Source organism: Schistosoma haematobium, chromosome 4 (genome assembly GCF_000699445.3).
Source record: "Schistosoma haematobium chromosome 4, whole genome shotgun sequence".
Classification (NCBI taxonomy): domain Eukaryota; kingdom Metazoa; phylum Platyhelminthes; class Trematoda; order Strigeidida; family Schistosomatidae; genus Schistosoma; species Schistosoma haematobium.
In genome coordinates this window covers 45,074,109-45,097,143 of record NC_067199.1, presented here as the reverse complement: position 1 = coordinate 45,097,143, position 23,035 = coordinate 45,074,109, and the positions used below count along the sequence as shown (strand labels likewise).

At 38.2% G+C, this 23,035-nt stretch overlaps 1 protein-coding gene across 1 annotated transcript in view; it reads left to right on the top strand.

Moving 5' to 3' along the window:
* The first annotated feature begins 502 nt into the window (after positions 1–502).
* Positions 503–23,035, top strand: part of MS3_00008187 (uncharacterized protein) — a 46,583-nt gene continuing 24,050 nt past the window's right edge. The window contains exons 1-9 of the mRNA XM_051216538.1: positions 503–829; positions 871–898; positions 931–980; positions 1,027–1,089; positions 2,355–2,591; positions 5,374–5,792; positions 8,698–9,158; positions 16,260–16,534; positions 20,636–20,773. Of these exons, the coding sequence (XP_051067135.1) occupies positions 635–829; positions 871–898; positions 931–980; positions 1,027–1,089; positions 2,355–2,591; positions 5,374–5,792; positions 8,698–9,158; positions 16,260–16,534; positions 20,636–20,773 (1,866 nt within the window). The 5' untranslated portion in view covers positions 503–634. The remainder of the gene's footprint in view (positions 830–870; positions 899–930; positions 981–1,026; positions 1,090–2,354; positions 2,592–5,373; positions 5,793–8,697; positions 9,159–16,259; positions 16,535–20,635; positions 20,774–23,035) is intronic.

Sequence of the window (23,035 nt, the reverse complement as noted above, 5' to 3'; positions counted from 1 at the left end):
TGGGCTACTTTAAAAAGTTAACCCAATGTGAAGTTTACTTGAGTGAATTGAGGCAAAAATACAGAACTGATTACCGAATGATGAATATTCAAGTACGGTCGAACTAGGGAAAAATAACTGGACTCTTTTATCAAACGAATTAACCACCAATTCTCTAATAAACTGTCTCGAAAGGAGTCCAGTCAGTTGCGCTTGTATAAATGAGATCGTCTAGTTCTCTTGAAGTAATAAGCGAACAAACAATACAAGCCGCCATCGACGTTTGAAGGTTTTGTGCCCACAATTTTCAGCTGACTAGAATCAACCGAGAAGAGGAAGTGAGACTCACTAAACCCATGGAAATATACGAAACCTCAAATATCCATAGAGAACAATAAGGTGTAAAGGGAAAGAAATCAACGGGTTCACACCAACACATTACCGAAAATCATATATCAAATCCATCAAAAGTTTCAAACTGTGTTTGGTTCATCGGCTTGAAATGGAACACAATTTTTCATTGAAATATCAATCTTAAACTTACCCTCGTAAAATAGGCTATAAACTGCCTAGATATTGAAGCGCATGTTTTACTACATAGAGGTGATACTGAAAAAACCGTGTCTCTTTGAAATTTGTTTACTAAATCGTGGTGATGATTGAATATGTCAACCGTCATGAAATCTTTAATCCCTCAGTATCTTGGATCACTAAATCAGGTGTTCACTTGGAGTACACTCCTGAAGACACGCTTAAAAGTGGAATATTTGTGAGTGGAGAGAATGCTACACCATGCGAAACTGTACCAATGTTAAATTCGGAGGTTTGCAGCAATAACAGTGAATTTAAGGTTAGCAATTATCAATTTAAAAAACAAACGTTTTATTTCAGGTTTTCGGACCTCAGTCCAACTCGGAAGGTACTATATTTTTTGTATTATACATTTTGTAGATGATCACCCTACACCAAATAATATATGCTTATTGGACAAAACAAGTGATGTAAGTTGAATATAATGTGATTATACCTAATATTTTTGAACAAAAGAATTCTCAGAGAGGTAAAGGGATCCCCAACAATATAAATTGTTCTGAGAGAACGTTTTCAGTGGTAAGTAACTACTACTTCATACTGTACTTACATCCCATTATGAATGTTGTATAAAAGTACGTTGATGCGGGCTAAATTGCATTATATTTCAAGGAACAGGATTTATGTTCGTATTCCCTGTCTGTCTCAGTGTCAATGGTAAACAAATGTAGTAAATAAAAGTCAAAAATGCTTATCAATTATCATCATAGAATCTAATCAGTACTAAGTTTACGATCATACGTATTGTTTTCCGACCCTGTGGTTTGAGTAAAAATAAGATAATTTTAATATTGTTTGCCACTTTGTTATATCAACAGGAACTAATGCCAATAAAAGCTCAATAAATATGTAGTTGGAAGCAGGATTTCAACTAATGTTTCATTTTCTGAACTGTGCATTGTTGCGACCAGTTGAAATAATGCATACCTAGGATACCTGATTCTTACAACCTTGAAAGGAACTGGCCATATGAAATTGACTCATTTACATGACTAATATTCAAAATAAATTCAGTGTTACTAAATGAACCTCTAAGTTGATAAAGAGGAAACTCGAATGTACGTTATATCATTCAGGTTAATTTCGAACGAGTTTAGCTATGTACGTGTCCCTCACAACTTATCCTATTTTATTCCTGAATATTTAAATGATATTGAGTTAAACGGTCATATTTGTCTGATTCGGGGGTGGTCATTCGGATACGAGTAAGCACACAGTGTTGCTTTGGGATCCTAATTACTCAAGTACTCCTGATTTGGGTGGTTTCTTGCAGTGGCTTGGTGCACAAGCTTCATTTCTAACATTGCCGATAGTTCAGCTCCTAATAAATGTCAATGTATTTCATATGTTGCTTCCACTTTAGCAGGGGTATAGATATTTAAGCTAACTGGGATTTAAAAATCATTCATATTTAGTTTTTTTCCAATGTCTAAATGGTATCATAAAGGCCCTAATGTACCACGTTATAACTTATGTGAAGTTGAGGTTCTAAACCACTGAGGAGTCTCACTACATCGAGAAACATCAGCTCAATCCTTCATAGTTGTCAATGTTCTTCTCATTTGTCATTTCTTGGCGAAACCTATATTCCTATTATCACTAACTAATAATTGATTAAGAAACGCTTATAAAACAGATTGAATTAGAGTTTCATGAATTTTAAAGTTACTTATGAGTAAATATATTCAAATCTTTGGGTTTATAAATTCTATCTTCAAATGGAGAATTTAAAAAACAATCTCCGGAGCTGTTTCTAAAGTTATTAACTTCTGACTATTCACTAGGACTGTGATGGTGATCTTTACAACATTGATGTGAAGAAACCAACTAAAAACCCCATATCTTCGAAAAAGCCGATCAGTTTCCTGAAGCGTCATCAAGGTGTATCTGCTTGGTGTAGTAGACTACGAAAGCAGGGATTACCAGTCACCGATCCAGCAGCAGAGTTGCTCAAGCGTCAGTGTACAAATTCATCGCAAATTCCAATTGTTCGGAAAACTGCATTGAAAAAACGGCTCGACGTAAGTAGTTCTCTCACTCTTTTACCCATACTAATGATTTTAATGTTTTCGGATTTTGGATATAGATCTTTTATTGATGCGATCCTCTCAAATTGTTACCCCAAACTTTCGAAAAAGTTGTTTATGTCAGTAGATTTTAAGCAAAAGTTACAACATATAGGTATATTAAATTGTAACTAGCATTCATTCAACCCTGTGTTAGTAACTTCATATATTTTCGGAGTTCAAATACCTAGTTATTTCTAGTGTGAGTTCCAAATAATAACAATATGTAAGAAATTTTATAATGTGCTATATGAAATAGTATTACTCAATACTAAGCACATACTCACAACCTTTGGTTACTGATTTAATCAAAATAAATATACTGGAAACATTTCTTATGAATATAAACCTTGTATATTTTAATTATGGCAAAAAAATTAGCTAATTCTGTTAGTTGTTTAAGATATCTTTATTATTACTATAGTTGGTTTTGTAATATATTTACACAAAAAGTGTGATTTAACATTTTAACAGTTTTGGACTGTATGTCACGAGATTTCCGTCTAACGTCGTTTTTTACATCTAATTTTTTTCCTACTACTGATACTGTTACTACTCCTACTACTCGGATGTTAGTCTTAAAATAATTTTATCTCGCTTTGTTAATGTGGTATGACAACTTGAACCGATGAACATATATGCCAGGTTTTAAAGCTGCATATGCCTGACTGTTTGACTTATGCGATAGATTATAATTTGACATGAGTTGTCAGATTATGTTTAAGTCTATCACTTGGGTTTTGGAAATCAAACAGCTATATTATACTTGACTGTGAAAAAAACATTGTTTGTAGCATAAGAAGTCATAGAAGATAACTGAGTATACTTTAAAAGATGCAACCCAGTGATTAGAAACCGAACTTTGACTTACATTTTTCACAAACAAACACACCATATGAAAATATTACGAAGGTATCCGCCGAATTAAGTCTTCTAAGAACCATTATTATTAGCTTTTAGGTTGAATGAGTGAGGATATTGAATGGAGAAAGCATCCAAATGTTGTGCAGTTCAAAGTAACATTTTTTGATGAATAGAAATGTGAGATGAATCACGTGCTTTTTGTTAAAATCCTACTGTATACTCAACTAATCTAGGCCTGTTCTTCTTAGCATCACTAATTACTTAAGAAAATAATACACAATAGTCAGTCAGTCAGCTACAACGTAGGACCAGGCACATATGTACATCGGTCCAAGTTGCCATGCCTTATTAGCACAACAAGATGAACTACGGATTCATAAAAGTGGTTGATTCGATGGTGGTAATATATAAAAGAAAGATTGCAATAAGGACATAGTACAGGAAGAAAGAATTAGTTCGTAGAAAAAACGATATAAAGTAATTTTAATCTGATAGTTTAAGAGAAGACAGAGAATGTATACACCGACTTCATTGTGATCGGTTGTGAGCGATGTCACCTAGAGTCTCCAACCATTGGTTACGATAGTTGCGTGGACCTCAACCGAGTAGTCTGTATCTAGCAACTTGGCTCAGACTGGAAGTTAGTGAATTCAATGACTGATACCACGTTTTAGTTTGGTCGCCCTCAACTTTTTTCAACCATTCTCAACACTACTCAGCATTGCGCGTCGTGGTAATCAGTGTTCAGGTATACGCAACACGTGGTCCAACTATCTCAGTTGATCAAGATTTACGACCTCATCAACTGGTTTACCATCATCATTCCCTAATACCCTACGTCTGACCTCACTATTGCTTACCCGGTGATCCCAACAGACACAAGCGATATTTCTAAGACATCCGTGATGAAATACAAGTAGCTTATGGAAATCTCTTAATGGCCACTTTTCGCAGCCGTAATATAGAACAGAGCAAAACGCTGCACAGTATACTCAACCCTCAATTATATCATACACAATAATATTGGACATATAGTATAAGTACTGACATCAACCATGTTATTGGATCTATTCGCATTAACAACATTCAATAAAACTCATCTTATAGTATTGTAGTGAACAAAAACACTAGTGGGGACAGTCGAATGTATTTGACACTAAATTACAAAACATCTCAATAAAATGTGAGAACCATATAGTAAATCGTTAATTTGCAAAATATCAATCCATCATATCAAACTTGACTGTTCCTGTTGCAAACATCAGTCCATTGTCTCAGATTTCATTGTTCATGCGTTTTTATACCAATTTCATTCCGTTCCTATTCTTTCCCCATAGACCTACTGAAATACATTCTATGCCTGACCACCGTTATATACTGCTTATATGGATATAAGTAATCCACATCACACTTGTCCCCCCTTTGAAGCTTTCGTTCTAGCTGTGGTTCTACTCGCCGTCCCACTTTCTTCTCCTCTGCAGTCTGTGCCACGCTTTCCGTCAAAATCTCGAGTCTGCGGCACGCTGACCTCCATAACTCCGTCGATTTGTCGGGCTACCAACATTCGATACCCACTCGGCACCTGGGACTTCTAACATCCGTGCTCCACTGGTCTGCTAAGCCATCTACATCCAATGTCCACTCAGCAGCTGCACTTCGCAGCTATTTCAAAGAATCCATACCATTTTAACATTACAAGAATAATATACTATGAACTGAATTAAGTAATAATATGTTAAATAAGTTGAAAGTCAATTTAACTGTTTATTTGAGTAATCTATCTACTTACTATTTAATTCATAGTTCATAATTTCTTATACAACATTAATATTAGTCTAACGTTTTGTTTCTTATCTGTATCACTCATAAATAGTTATCCAAATCAAACTCAAAACAAACTCCCATCAATAATGATGCTTTAATTCCATCTACTATTAATAAAGATTCAAATCATTCACAATATAATCAATCATTCACTAATATTAATTCTATCAACTTAAATGATCCAACTCATATTCATACATTAAATATAAATAAAGAAAATCCAATTGAAAAATCTAAAAATATTCTTAATCATAAATCTAATAAAGATCTAATTGGATCTATTGAATCTATTCATACAAATATGAATGATGATGAAAATGATTTAAAAGAATTTGAATACCTTGAAGAATTTATTGAAACCTCATTATATAATCATAATGATATAAATAAAAAACAATTCAAAAATAGAATTCAATCAAATCAATTATCAATGATTAGTTATCATTCTAATGAATCAATAAAAATCAAGTAATTTACAATATATTATTATTATCATTACTATATAATATCCAGAAAAAACCCCTTTCTATTATGAATCAATACATGCTTATTAGTAACAGACTTGAGGTATATCTTGGAGTTCTAGTGAGAAATAGTGACTAGTGAAGTTCAACTAGGTCTGTTGTGAGATAGTAACTCATTGATGACAATGATGGATGTATCGATCAATTTCGTGGATGAATTGAAGTTAGACATTAACACCATTGGATACTGGCCGGCTCAATGGTGTAGAGAGGTTAAGCGTTTTCGCGTGCGAGACTGATAGATCTTGGGTTGGGATCTCGCGGGGTGGGATCGTGGATGTGCACTGCTAAGGAGTTTCACAATAGAACGAAACGGCCATCCAGTGCTTCTAGGTTTTCCATGGCGGTTTAGCTTCAATTGACTCATAATCTCAACTATTGAAATTACCAAAATCTCCACAATACCCATTCTGATATTAAAATGGATTATTTATTTATTTATTTAACATGCGTCAAACTGGATTCCACTATTCATCTTTGATTAGAATGCTTGTGAATGAAGGTAATAATCGAGGCAATACGCTCACAGTATGATTGATCAATCGCAGCTCTAAACATCAGCGGGAAGAATCAAGTGAATTTATTTACTTATTGTTCATAAATTTCAGTACAATAGGGGTATCGTAAATGGGTCATATAAATTAAACGATAAGATTGTGGAAAACAGAAAGAATATTTGTATAATTGTTAAGTAAATGTACAAGTATTGTATTTAATAATGATCAAGTTTAATTAAAAATTTAATAATGAAAGATTTATTATAGACAAAAGGGTTCATCTTACTTTTATGAAGAATTTAGTGGAAATATATGGAAAGATCTCTATTGCCTTCTATTTTTGAGCTTGTTCATTTGAAGTCTTAAGTTGTCGAGTTGTGTATCCTTTAGAAAGACTACTAAAGAGTTGTAATGGCTTGATAGTTGATAGTTTACTATATCTGTCTTTTATACCACGTCCAGGTCGAAAACCGGCCTGGTTTTCTCTAATCTGCTCTTCACGAGCTTTGATTACGCGTCGAAGTATTATTGAAGCTAATATTTTAGACACTATATTAGTCAAACTGATTCCTCTGTGATTGTCACAAGAGGACTTTTGTCCTTTCTTATAGAATGGCACAATTAGTGATTGAGACCAGTCAGATGGGATTACGTCCAGTTCCCAAATTCTACCTAAGACCTCGGTTAATCTCATTGCTAATACTGGACCACCATCCTTAAAAATCTCAGGAGTGAACCTGTCGGCCTGCAGCTCTCCCTCGTTTCAGATTTCCTATGGCTTTTTCAACTTCGTAAAGGATTGAACTTCTACCGGGAGGTTCACTTGTTGACTTAGAATATGCAGATGACATAGTTTTATTTGGTGAAGGCGCTAACAAAATGCAGAGTCTTCTGACCACTCTAAGCAACAATGCAGGCATGTTCGGGATGCGATTCTCTCCCTCGAAATGCAAAATGTTGCTTCAGGATTGGGTTACATCGACACCCGAACTAGTGATAGGGAGTGAAGTAGTTGAGTGTGTCGACCGCTTCACTTATCTTGGTAGTCTCATCAGCCCTTGTGGTCTGGTGTGTGACGAAATCTCAGCACGGATACAGAAGGCTCGACTAGCTTTTGCCAACTTGCGTCATTTATGGCGTAGGCAAGATATCCGTCTATCAACCAAAGGACGTGTTTACTGCGCAGCAGTTCGCTCCGTCCTACTTTACGGCAGTGAAACATGGCCGGTAAGAGTAGAGGATATGCGTAGGTTACTAGTATTCGATCATAGGTGTCTTCGAAATATTGCTCGTATATCATGGGACCATCGAGTAAGTAACACAGTTGTTAGGAAACGGGTACTAGGTAAGGATGTCAAATCAATTGATGAAGTAGTGAAACTTCATCAGTTGAGATGGCTGGGACACGTGTTACGTATGCCCAACGACCGACTACCTCGACGTGTGATGTTTTATGGTATAGGAGTAGGTTGGAAGAAAGCTAGGGGCGGCCAAACCAAAACATGGCACAAGTCCATGAAGTCACTGACAAGTGGACTGAGTCATGTTGGTAGGTGTAGACTACCTGGTTGGGGACCGCGAGATGATAGCAACCGATGGTTAGAGACCTTAAATGACATGGCTCAAAATCGTTTGCAATGGCGCAGGTGCATCCACTCTCTGTGTTCTCCCAAATTCTAATCTTCTGAATTCTTCATGTCCCTTTTTTCCTCTTTCCAAATTTATTTCACTGGATTATACTCTTTAAATAACATCTCCAAACCCTAATCTTTCCGATTACTGCTTATACTCTTATTACCTCTACCACTACGGGATTTGAATCGACAACTGCATCTCTGTGCTAATGTGGTGTGGCAACTCGGACTGATGTACGTACGTACGAAGTTCTACGTTGTTACTGACTGACTGACTGACTGTCATATCATGACCAAACCACCTCTTCGCATAATATATCCAATTTCAAGGTCGACAAGTATTGGGTGGGATGGAAGCTACTGTGATCATATTCGTATATTTTGTTCAGGCTACCGAAGCCGATCTTGAATATTCATGATATGAAATAAACTGTTTTCAGTGTATCCGAACACATGTTACTGCACCTCGCTTGAGCCTTTGTTCGATCCCTGATTGGGTCATAGGTGTATCCTTTCGGAGGAGTATTACACTAGAAAGAAACGGGAGTCCAGTACTTCTTGGCTTTCAATGGTTGTCTAACTAAGATCAGTCCGTGATGCAAATTATGAAATCCAACAATTTCCACAAACCACTTTAGGAATGATTGCATTCGCCGAAAATTAAGAACTACTTTGTCCTCCTCTCCCTTCCCATTATTCCTTTGCTTTTATGTTTTAGGCAACCAAGTTCACATGTTCAAATCCATTCGAGACATTCGGTCAAAGATGATATTTTAATTGAAGATAAAATTCATAGAGACGATGCAGTAAATTGTCTCACAGGTGAATCACATGATGCCAAAACGGCAAGTGATTTTAATTTGCCTAATAATAATAGTGATGATTGTAACGTCAATAGTATATTGGGTATTCCAGGTCCACTGGATAATCAATGTAAAGTAACGCGTTTTCATGTAGCGAAATTACCATGTAATCAATCTCAATCATCAGTAATAAATAATCAACAATTGGAATTGTCTAACGAACATCAATTGGCCTCGATGAAACAATTCAGTTCTTCAACTCCTGACGATTATGATTTCGATGATTCACATCCATGGAGTTTCAGTACTACAGATATAAACGATGCGAAATTGTTGACTGGATATAATTTGTCTGAAGTATCACTTACTAATTGTGGTAAGTTCAATAATATTAAATTTATTCATTTATTTTAACAGATAGATATTGGTACAAGGAGGCACCTAATACATATGCGCCACACAAATCTCATTTGATATGTGTGAGGGCTGTGATACTGCCCGGGTGCTCAAACCGAAGCAGGTGGTTTTCTTAGGGGGCCACACCCGGAGTCTTCGATCTGAAGGTCTGATCCACAAGGCAGTGGAGCATCGTAAGGAGATTCATTCCCATGGTAACCGGTGACCAACGATTGGTTCATACGCCATTTGTTCCTTCAGGGTACTGGAGACCATGTGCACCATTGGTTTGGAATGAGGGTTTTCCAACTCACCTAGGTAGACTCTCCATGTTCACCGACCTGGTTAAAGCGCCGGACATTCGCTTTTCGTCCTCTCGATTTCGTAAACAACACTGTGGCCACAAGAAGGCAATGAGTAGGACTTCCCTGGTAGAGGCTATATACGCATGGCCATCTGAGAGCATTTCTTGAGGGAGAGCTGACTCTCCCCACTCTCGGCCGTACCAGAGTATTAAATATCTCCTTGTAACCAAGCTGGTTTCTTTGCTATCATGGGACAATTTCAGATGTTTGACAACATCCAATGTGGATAGTCCAGCCACTCGACTCCACTAGTGTATGACAGTTATTTGGAGATTTTTGTCGTTTACATATGTATAAATAAGTGCCCCAGGGCGATGAAGTTGTTGAAACCAGCAGCTATCATGTTGTCGGGCAGTTTTTGGTTGTAATAATAGAATTGAAAATAAAGGAGATTAGAAACACGAGAAGAGTTAAGAAATGCATCAATTAATTCGGAAAAATAAGTATACAGTTAGAATAAACAATAAAAGATAAGATAGGATAGGACAGATTGACAATTAGCTATATAACATAAAACTATCAGATGACATAGAAGATATAAAACTTAATGTAGAAGCATCTTACGATGTATATTTATATATTCTTATGTATAGCAGTGAAAGTAACATATTTTGATAGTTGAATTCATGACCAGTGGAGTCCAATCCGTATCGAGTATCGAGGTATCTACCTCACACTATGGATAAATGGTTGCACAAGATCATGGATCGATTGAAGTTAGACTTTAACACCGTCGGATACTGGCTCAGTGGTCTAGAGGTTAAGTGTTCTCGCGCGAAACAGGAGATCCTGAGTCAGTCAGTCAGTCAGTCAGCTACAACGTAGGACCAGGCACATATGTGCATCGGTCCAGGTTGCCATACCGCATTAGCACAACAAGATGAACACCGGATTCATAGGAGTGGTTAGGTCAAAGGTGGTAATATATAAGAGAAAGATTGCATATAGAAATATAGTGCAAGAAGAAAGAATTGGTTCGTGAAAAGAAAGATATGAAGTGATTTTAATCTCTTTGTTTAAGGGAAGACAAAGAGTGTATACACCTACGCCATTGTGATCGATTCTGAGCCATGTCACCAAGAGTCTCCAACCATTGGTTACGATAGTCACGCGGACCCCAACCAAGTAGTTCGAGTCACTCATCACTGTTGAGGAATCTCATACCAAGATGAAACGAACGTCCAGTGCTTCCAGCTTTACAGTGGTGGTCCAGCTTACATCAGCTCATGTATTCAACTATTAAAATTATTGCAACCTCCACAAACCTCATTCTAAAGGTAAAATATGATTAGTCGTTGAATATGAACAAATCGCTTCATATCTTTATTTCTACGAACTAAATATTTCTTCCTGTACTATGTCCTTATATACAATCTTTCTTTTGTATATCACCACCATTGAATTAACTACTTCTATGAATCCGGAGTTCATGTTTTTGTGCTAATGAGGTATGGGAACTTGGATCGATGCATATATATGTGCCTGGTCCTACGTTGTAGCTGACTGACTGACTGAGTGTGAACAAACGCACTTAAAACACAAGGATTTGTTTAAACACTTCCACAATGAATTGTCGTTTATTAATCTACACCTCTATATATTAAACCTAACTTTAACCATAACTTTTTTTACATAAAGTATGTATGCGTATTTTACTCTTTAATGATAAGTATTATTGTTTAAAGTTTGTAGACTACTAAAGTGAATCTATGCAATAAATGAATTCGTAAACTTTTCTTCTACGATTGTCCCGACCGTTGTTGCTACCTTGACGTGGTGGTCGGGCTTGCCTATCGTGATGAAGCAACCGAGCTATACTGGCTGGAACAACCGTTCCTCAAGGTCCTACCATGTCAGACAGGTCGGTTGAAGAGCGGTAAGACTAAAAGCAACAAACCCAAGGTCCGAAGGCGAAGTCGTACTGCTGGCTGTACAGAGGTGTGACAGCAGTAAGGTGTTTCCTTCAGACAACCAGCATGACAGCGATGCTGCCTTCCCACAAGGAGGGGTGGGGTTAGAAAAGGTCGACCCTAAAAATGCACACCTCGCCTTATCCCACGGATATCCGTCTCCGGCGGTAAGGTCTCAATAAGTACGGAGCTAACACAAAAATTACCCATAACAAGGTCGTGTGTGACCGGCCTCAAGCAGTTGTCCCTTGGGCACTGCGGTCACGCTTCCAGGTCACTAAGACCACTTCTAATCCAATTTCCTTTTCAGGTACCTCCAGAACAACCCTTCCACGGTGTGGGCAACCGGAAAGTGATAACCGCCCTCATACTTCTAACAGCACTCAAGACCACTGTATTCATAATCAACCTCCCTCTCCAATTCCTATTATTCCTCCTACATCGACTTTCAACTCTATATTTCCTCTCTCGGCTTCCACCTCAAGTGTCACCGTAGCCAACGATTCTAGTGCGCAAAACACTGTCCCAGGTCTACTGAAACCTCGCTCCAAACTACACATTGGAGCCTTCAACGTACGAACCCTATGTCAAATCGGTCAGCAGGCTTCCTTGGCTAAAACCCTAGAGTCTCTTTCCATTGATGTATGCTGTGTCTCCGAAACACGCATACAGGATTCCAGTGTGGTCATTCACTTGACCTCACCTCGGCAAGACGGAGAGCCAACGAGATACACCCTTCGTGTGTCTGGTGACCCGATGGCAAGTTCTCGTGGACTGGCAGGTGTAGGCATAGCACTAAGCATGAGGGCCGAACAAGCACTGATAGAGTGGATCCCCGTCAACAGTCGTCTATGTGCTGTTCGGCTGAACGGCTACGTGAGAACTCGGAAGGATAGGGACACACGTCGTTGCCTTTTTGTCGTTTCTGCCTACGCTCCCACTGACTGCAGCTCAGATGAAGTGAAAGATGAATTTTACAGAAAGCTGTCCGAACCTCTTCAGAAAGCTAAACGCTCAGACATAGTACTCGTAGCAGGTGATTTTAATGCTCAGATAGGCAGTTTAAACCAAACAGAAAGGCATTTAGGTGGATATTTTAGTATTCCGACACAGCGAACAGATAATGGTGATCGTCTGCTGCAGCTATGCTCAGACAATCGTTTATTTTTAGCAAACACAAATTTTAAGCATAAGGAGAGACATCGTCCAACATGGCGACCCCCTACACCAAACCAACGATGGACTCAAATAGACCATATTGCCATCAGTCATCGTTGGAGAGGGTCGGTAGAAGATTGTCGCTCATTCTGGAGTACCTGCTTGGACTCCGACCACGCCCTAACACGGGCACGCATCTGCTTGCGCCTCACTGGACGCAAAAAGCCACATTAAAAGACCCGTTAGAACTGAGTTGAGTAACGAGAAAACCAAAAGTAGGTTCCAGGAACAACTGAGGTCACACTTAGGTAGTTCTGAAGACGAGGCTGACCCAGATGTTGCTTGGAAGGGCATACAATCAGCTGTGGAAACAGCAGTGACATCTATTAGTGACTTAAACCACAGAGTTACAAGGAACCAGTGGATTTCTTCAAGGTCTGTCACACTGATGGATTCTCGCAAACTCGTCCCATCAGGTTCTGAACACGATGAAGAGCGTAAACAAATCAGATCTAGGTTAAGAAAAAGTCTAAGAAACGACCGTGAGCAGTGGTGGGCAACGAAAGCAAAAGAGATGGAAAAGGCGGCGACTATAGGGAACACAAGACAGCTTTACAGACTAATAAAAGAAACTGGAATTAATAAGTCAAGTGTAAGTGAGATTATTTCGGAAAAAGATGATACTCTCATCTGCTCCCAGTCCAGACGTTTAGAACGATGGGCGGAACATTTTAGAGAACAGTTCAGCTGGCCTTCAGCTACTCTACAACTACCCTCCATTCCCAGACAGCGTGAATGGAACATTGAAGTAGGTCCCCCAACTCTTGCTGAAGTTGAGAAGGCTATAGTTAATCTGAAACGAGGAAGGGCAGCTGGTCCAGATGGATTGGCTCCAGAGGTCTTTAAGGATGGTGGTCCAATTTTAGCGATTAGGTTGACTAATATTTTGGCTAAGATCTGGGAGTTGGACGTTATTCCATCTGACTGGTCACAATCACTTGTCGTCACAATATATAAGGTAGGGTTAAAATCATCCTGTGACAACCATAGAGGGATTAGTTTAACAAACACAGTATCTAAAATACTGGCCTCGATAATTATCAAGCGCCTAACTAAGACTCGTGAACTGCAAACACGAGAGAACCAAGCTGGCTTTAGACCTGGTCGTGGCTGCATCGACCACATATTCACCATTCGTCAGGTTCTAGAATACAGGCATACCTATCGGCGTCCGACGATGGTGGTCTTTCTTGACTTAAAAGCAGCATTTGACTCTGTAGACCGCGAGACTCTATGGCAGTGTCTGTCATTGAAAGGCGTACCTCAGAAGTACATAAACCTTGTGAAGGCTCTTTACTCGAACACTACTAGTCGAGTCAGGGCTTATGGCGAACTGTCATCTACTTTCGCAACCTCAAGTGGTGTCCGTCAAGGCTGCCCACTTTCTCCATTTTTGTTTAACTTCATCATAGACCTATTGATGGAAATAACACTCTCGTCGACTGAATTCTCGGGTATTGATCTCCTTCCAGGAGGTCCACTTATCGACTTAGAATACGCAGATGACATAGTCCTGTTTGGTGAAGACGCTGACAAAATGCAGAGTCTTCTGGTAGCACTGAGCAACAATGCCAGGATGTTTGGAATGCGCTTCTCTCCCTCTAAATGCAAGTTGTTGCTTCAGGACTGGTCTGCGTCAACACCTGAACTAAGGATAGGGAGTGAAGTAGTCGAACGCGTTGATAACTTCACTTGTCTTGGAAATCTGATCAGCCCTAATGGGTTGGTATCTGGCGAAATCTCAGTACGGATTCTAAAAGCTCGTTTGGCTTTTGCCAACGTACGTCACCTATGGCGAAGGCGAGATATCCGTCTATCAATAAAAGGACGAGTATACTGCGCGGCAGTCCGTTCTGTTTTAATTTACGGCAGCGAAACATGGCCATTAAGAGAAGAAGATACACGTAAACTATACTAGTATTTGACCACAGATGCCTTAGAAATATTGCTGGCGTCTGCTGGGATCATCGGGTAAGTAATAGTGAGGTTAGACACCAGGGTATTAGGGAATGATGGAGAATCAGTTGATGAGGTTATGAATCTTCATGGACTGAGATGGTTGGGCCACGTGTTACGTATGCCTGAACACCGATTACCACGAAGTGCAATGCTAACCGGTGTTGAGGATGGTTGGAAGAAAGTTAGGGGCGGCCAAACCAAAACGTGGCATCAGTGCCTGAAGTCACTAACTTCTAGTCTGAGCCATGTTGGTAGATGCAGACTACTTGGTTGGGGTCCGCGTGACTTTCGTAACCAATGGTTGGAGACCCTTGGTGACATGGCTCAGAATCGATCAGAATGGCGTCGGTGTTTACACTCTCTGTCTTCTCTTTAACTAAGAGATTAAGATCACTTCACATCTTTCTTTCTACGAACTAATTCTTTCTTCCTATACTATATCCTTATTGCAATCTTTCTCCTATATATTACCACCTTTGACCTAACCACTCCTATGAATCCGGTGTTCATCTTGCTGTGCTAATGAGGTATGGCAACCTGGGCCGATGCATACATGTGCCTGGTCCTACGTTGTAGCTGACTGACTGACTGACTTCTACGATTATTATACTTGCTTTATTCATATTTATGAAGGGAATGAACTTTATGAAGTTTCTTTTTGTAGCTAATGGAAAGTGTTTTGAATATTATCAGTGACTGTAATGCAATAGATACCAGATAAGTCTTGCTAATTGAACGCTATATTCAGTTTCTAAGCTATTCTCGTAACCCCCAATCTAGAACTATACGAGAAAAAAGGCGCAAAATATGCGAGAAGTACTTTACTCCAAAGGTTCATTTTAATACCGAAAATATAGAGTTTTTATAATACTTTAAATGTTATTGGTTTGCTCAAAGATTCTTGTTATAATCTCTTTCTTACTATTATGACCCAGCTATTCCTATTGCTTAGTATTCTCGGACACCGATTCACTTGACAAGTCCTCAAATCAGAACACGGTTGAACAGGAAAAGAGATTATATTCCAAATAACAAGGTTAGATGGAAGTAAGAAGCACAATAGGGAAAACGTTAGTATATTTACAGTTTTTGCATGAGAAGATTCTAGTGTTCACTAAGTGTTGACTAATGCTGACTGGCTAATTCTTATCCAATCAGCGTGCACCAAAACAATCGTGCATTGAGCATGCTTTAATCCAGTCTATGTCCCGCTAACAATTCTGGAATGCTACTAAACGTAGTAACAGTATAGTAATCAGCCAATCAGAACCTCTACATGTGACTTTTCACTTTCTCGTTGTATCTGGCTAAACTTCAAGTGAACGCTGATAGGATGGGATGCTTCTTAGTCTTTCCTGAACCTTTCTTTATCTTTTGCGAAAAGTTTTCTGGATCACCCCAACAACACAGATCATAGTTTGATGTATTTAGCTGTATCTAACTGTTGAATACTACCAGCATAGAAAAGTTTTTAAACATCTTACTTCATTTATTATTATTATTATTATTATTATTATTATATGTCACAATGATAGACAATAGAAGAGTTAAATGATACATAATGTACGACAATTTAGGTTTGAATCAAAGTTCAATTATTTGATTGTTCCATAATGTTTATTTCAATAGATGATTTTATAAGTCAACCAAATGAATCAAAACTCGATTGTTCCACAACATCAACATTTCATTCAAATAAAACCAACTCTTCATTACCTGATCAATCTGTCAAAGTTATTCATCAAAGTATTAATTCTTCATTGGATAAAGTTGATCATGATATGTGTATCAAAAAATCTTCTGAAACTGTTAAATACAATCAGAAATCTATTTCTTCTAATAGTAATGATGAGTCCATCAATTCCGTTAATGAATTTAATAATGAACAGTTAATTAATGGACAGGTATGTCTTGATCTCTTTTTCTTTTAAATGAAGTCACGTTTCAGTATAATAACAAATCGACCAGGATCAAGGAAGTAATCTCACAGTTTTGGCACAAATATTGACTATCGACGTTTAATGTTAATAAGGAAAGCACTGTCTTATCTTTACATTCCGTTGGATTGGTCATAAGAACACTCATCTGTGGTAAACATTTACTGCACGGCCATTTTTGTATTTTTTCGTCCCTTTTGAAAAAATTGTTCATCCCCATCTTCCAATAGTTTTCATTCTGTTTCGTCCAATCAAATAACTAGTTCTGAGTTCGTTATAATTGGTCGTTTATTTGTTCAAATCGATATAAATAATCAGGACATGACGACAGAGCACATTTTCTTACAATTATGGACGGTAGTAACATGCAAAGCACGAGCTCCGTCGTTCCTCACGTTGTCACAGAAACCGATAACCTGTTCGTTCTTGAGTACATTGTATCTCTAAGTGTTCCAATCTCTTGAAGCGCTGAAAAGCGCCATTAGAACGTATGAAAGAGCCACGTACAGCCATTATGTGGTGACGGATTCTCATTTCCCTAGAGATCAGAAGTCGTATATTAGATTCGTATGTTGGAGAAATGGCCGTAGAACACCTAGCGGTTCCTCACAGCCGAGTAGACGAACGAGATAATTTGATTAGTGTTGTTATAATTTTTCATAAAGGTCTTTCGTGAATACTCAATGTCCTTCCTTCATATCTTGTAAGTTACCAACTATCAAAATAACGTCAATATGGATGCAACGTTAAGCAATGACGAGGGAGAAATTGTTTCGATTAACTCAGAGGAGTTCACTGAACGGAAGACCTTTATGAAAAATTATAACAACACTAATCAAATTATCTCGTTCGTCTACTCGGCTGTGAGGAACCGCTAGGTGTTCTACGGCCATTTCTCCAACATACGAATCTAATATACGACTTCTGATCTCTAGGGAAATGAGAATCCGTCACCACATAATGGCTGTACGTGGCTCTTTCATACGTTCTAATGGCGCTTTTCAGCGCTTCAAGAGATTGGAACACTTAGAGATACAATGTACTCAAGAACGAACAGGTTATCGGTTTCTGTGACAACGTGAGGAACGACGGAGCTCGTGCTTTGCATGTTACTACCGTCCATAATTGTAAGAAAATGTGCTCTGTCGTCATGTCCTGATTATTTATATCGATTTGAACAAATAAACGACCAATTATAACGAACTCAGAACTAGTTATTTGATTGGACGAAACAGAATGAAAACTATTGGAAGATGGGGATGAACAATTTTTCAAAAGGGACGAAAAAATACAAAAATGGCCGTGCAGCAAATGTTTACCCTCATCTGTGAATCCGGAATTGAAATGTTTGTTAGTTAATTCAAAAACAACGAAATGAAGTGATATTTCACTGAAATCTTTATAACAATTTAAGGTTTGGGATTAAGAATTATAGTATATATAATGCGAGACTATAATTTATGGATGAGCCAATCAGAAGCGTTTGAGCGATTCCAAAGTCACGGCGCCAACTTCAGTGCTTAATACTAACGTATAATCGGTTCACAAGGAATTTTGTACAAAACGTGATAATTGAGCGGCTATAACAAATAAAACGGCGAGACTATAGTTTGTGGACGAATTAATCAAGTATAAGATAACAGATCTCGGATTTTGGTGCGAAAGCCTTTCATCCATTTGGCTAAATAAATTTCTGGCATTATAGCTGATGTCAATTCGTGATGAAAACCCCATATATAATTCCTAACTAAGGCAAATTATGACAATTATTGCGAACTGGATAATAAAAGCACCAGTAACACTGGCTGCAGCCAAGTACTACAATATATACGGATGATTGAAGAGCGTAGACTTCTACATAGACTTGATTATGTGCATCGTATCGTACATTAAACCATATCACTTGGTGCCCCCTTTATCAACCATATAGCTTTTTAAATTCTAATTGAAAATCATAATTGATAGAAGTCATTGGTGAAACATATAAATAATGATATTGCATGGTGGAGAAGATTTGTAGCTCAGGTGGATGATTTTGATGGAGTTTTGTTCTCTGAGCTGGATGGTTTGGTCGTGGAGCTTTCATCGTTCTTCTGAACGACATCATCAGCACAAACTTCAGATAGAAGTGAAGTGTTCGAATTTCTCCATATGTGTTTCACAGCTTGTTCTGTGCACCTCGATGTTGATTGGTTCTTGTTGACCTTAAATTTATCATTGTTTACTTCTTTGTTTTGGTTGTGTCTCCCATTGGTTTGATTTTGTTCCCATATTTATGCATGGTTTTCCTGATTGGTTGATAAATTGGATTGATTTCAATATGTTTGTTGATTGCTGATTGACCTGAGTGCCAGGCTTCTAGAAACTCCAAAAACACCAGAGAATTTCTAGAAGCCTGGCACTCAGGTCAATCAGCAATCAACAAACATATTGAAATCAATCCAATTTATCAACCAATCAGGAAAACCATGCATAAATATGGGAACAAAAATCAAACCAATGGGAGACACAACCAAAACAAAGAAGTAAACAATGATAAATTTAAGGTCAACAAGAACCAATCAACATCGAGGTGCACAGAACAAGCTGTGAAACACATATGGAGAAATTCGAACACTTCACTTCTATCTGAAGTTTGTGCTGATGATGTCGTTCAGAAGAACGATGAAAGCTCCACGACCAAACCATCCAGCTCAGAGAACAAAACTCCATCAAAATGATATTGCATGATCATTGCGGTATATCGTGAATCAATTGAAGTTGAGTATCGAATATTGGATTTGTTTTGAATTAAAGAGAGTCTTAAAGATATTATGAGACTTGAAGCTTTTGAATTCGTTGAATCTTTCAGATATTCACTGTCAAAAGGTTCAGTATTCCTTGGTTCTTCTTTAACTAGTATCAGTTCTTGATGGAAATAATCCTCTACAAATACTTGTTACACTCTCCAGTTGTCTAATTCATCCGAATTAATCCACAATTTTCTGGTAACATGAATCGCTATTTACTTATCTCTGTATGTATGTTTTGGATTAGTGATATTACAATATACAAAACAAAAGATATTTGACATATATTTATTGTATTGTACTTGATTCTTCAATCATGGGACTTAAGGCATCTTGAAAGAACTACATAAAATCATATAACATTGGACAACTGATTCGTGCTAGTATGGGGCTTCCTGGATGAACACAAATCCCGAATTTCATTGGGAATCATCACTTCAGGTCTTGTGATGAGTATGATATTTGTAGACCAACTGAACTAGTATCTAACGGTTTTTGGTTTCAAATTTAGTCTGTTTTAAAATAGAGCACAACCATTATTCAATGTTATTTATAATATCGGTTTGTCATATGCGACATGATTGAATCTCATTAGGGCTTCGGGAGTTTAAACGTATACAAACTAAAGTCACTGGTTCACATAATTCAACTAACTTTAATCTCTGAACTAGAATGAATTTCACGTTGACCATTAGGTAATAAAATTTCTTTAACACCATTACTGTTGTTAGACTGACGACAAATTTTTTCATTTGTCAAGGATTTCGATGAATTGACTGTTGTCGTTGGTAGTAAAACCTTATCTGAATTTATTTGTCGACAAGGATAGAGAATTTGTTGACGTCCAAAGAAATCACACTACTTATTTGTCAACTAACACACTGGTTGCTTAGATGTTGGAAAATCAAAGTTCGAGCGCTAAATCAAAATAACTGTGGTTACACCAGTGATGAGGAATACTGGAGATGAAGGAAGATAGTGAATGAACGTGTTTGATCTATATCATCCATTTCAACCACTGGTTAAGATAATTGCATGGACTTCAACTTTCACCCACTTACACGACTGATTCCGACAGTCAGTGATGTCATAGTCCCATATCATGTCTTGATTTGTTCGGTTTTATCTTTCACCTAACTTTCTCTTACTATGGCCATCATTGCAAGTTGGGCTTCTAACTAAAACTTCAGGAATTATTCTTGACTATAAATATTAGTGAACATTATATTCAGTAGATTGATTTATACTGATCATATTTATTATTGTTGTATTTGAATAGAATCCCAGTAATCAGAATAGTACAACTAATAGTGATCAAAGTGTTTTAAAACAATGGATTAATAGATTGGAAGCAGAAGTTAAACGTTTCAAAGTAGAAAATGGTAATTTAAATAAATTGAAAATAGAAGCTCAAGATGTAAGTTTTAATATTGCAGTTCATATCCTTTCTATTTCATTGTTTTTCTTACTTCTGTCACTCTCAATGGAGCATAGGCCGCCGACCAGCATTCTCCAACCCACACTCTGTCCATGGCCTTCCTTTCCAGTTCTGTCCAATTGTTGCTCACTTTTCTCATGTCTGTCTCCATTTCTCAACGTAATGTGTTCTTTGGTCTTCCTCTTCTCCTTTATTTGGACTTGAGGATTCCGAGTGAGGGCTTGACTTGTGACACAGTTGGGTGCTTTCCTCAATGTGTGTCCTATCCACTTCCAGCGCTTCTTCTTGTTTTTCTTACTCCTAACTAAATTTGTGATAAAATTGTACTTATTACATATGACAGGTTATAGATTTTCTTCAACTGATTAAACAATCATCATCAATCTATCTTGATAGTGAATTATGTATTGATGATTGTAATGATTGAGGAAGATTTGGAGCTTAGGTGAATGGTTTTAGTAGTGTTGTATTTTCCTAGTTAGTTGACTTAATTGTGGAGCTTATATTGTCATCCTGAACAATATCACTGGTGTTTATTTCGCATGGAAATAGTAGAGCATGACACCACCGAAATTCTTTGTAACTTTGATGGATATAATCAACTATATGGTCGTCGTCGTCGTCATCAAACTGACTATTTAATGATTTGTCAGACGAAATTTAATGAAGTGGGTGTCAAGCCTTCAAGTGAAAATTAATAACTGTCAGCATTAAATGATATGCCCAAGTAATAAGTTTCGTGATTGTTAGACATAATCATGAGAAGATTTAGGTATAACATTCTCTGAAATGATCATAATCATAATCATAAGTTTCGCTCTCTCTGGAAATCGCCGCAAACCAGAACGACCAGTGAAAAGCAAGGAAGGCGAGGTAATCACCAATATTGAAGAATAACGAAACGGGTGGGTAGAACACTTCAAAGAACTCTTGAATCGACCAGCTCCACTGAACCCACCCAATATCGAAGTAGCACCCACGGACCTCCCAATCAATGTTGGCCCACCAACAATTGAAGAAATCAGCATGGCCATCAGACAAATCAAGGGTGGCAAAGCAGCAGGACCGGACAACATCCCAGCAGAGGTACTAAAAGCAGACGTAGCGGCGACTGCAAGGATACTCTACATTCTCTTCAATAAGATTTGGGATGAGGAACAAGTACCAAAAGACTGGAAAGAAGGACTTCTGATCAAAATACCGAAGAAAGGCGATCTCAGCAAGTGTGATAAATACAGGGGCATCACTCTTCTCTCAATACCGGGAAAAGTCTTCAACAGGGTATTGTTAAACAGGATGAAGGACTGCGTAGACGCCCAACTTCGTGACCAACAGGCAGGATTCCGTAAGGATAGATCGTGTACAGACCAAATCGCAACTCTACGGATCATTGTGGAACAATCAATTGAATGGAATTCATCACTCTACATCAACTTCATTGACTACGAAAAGGCATTTGATAGCGTGGACAGAACAACACTATGGAAACTTCTTCGACACTACGGCGTGCCTCAGAAGATAGTCAATATCATACAGAACTCATATGATGGATTACACTGCAAAATCGTGCATGGAGGACAGTTGGCAAAGTCGTTCGAAGTGAAGACCGGTGTTAGGCAAGGTTGCTTACTCTCACCCTTTCTCTTTCTCCTGGTGATCGACTGGATCATGAAGACGTCAACGTCTGAAGGAAGCGCGGGATACAATGGACATCTAAGATGCAGTTGGATGATCTAGACTTCGCAGACGATCTGGCCCTTATATCCCAAACGCAACAACAGATGCAGGAGAAGACGAACAGTGTGGCAGCAGCCTCAGCAGCAATAGGTCTCAATATACACAAAGGGAAAAGCAGGATTCTCCGATACAACACAGAATGCACCAATCCAATTACAATTGACGGAGAAGATTTGGAAGATGTAAAAACCTTTACGTATTTGGGCAGCATCATTGATGAACAGGGTGGATCTGATGCAGACGTGAAGGCGCGGATCGGAAAAGCAAGAGCAGCATATTTACAACTGAGGAACATCTGGGACTCAAAGCAACTGTCAACCAACACCAAGGTCAGGATTTTCAATACAAATGTCAAGACAGTTCTACTGTATGGGGCAGAAACCTGGAGAACTACAAAAGCCATCATTCAGACGATACAGGTGTTTATCAACAATTGTCTACGCAAAATACTTCAGATCCATTGGCCGGACACTATTAGCAACAACGTACTGTGGGAGAGAACAA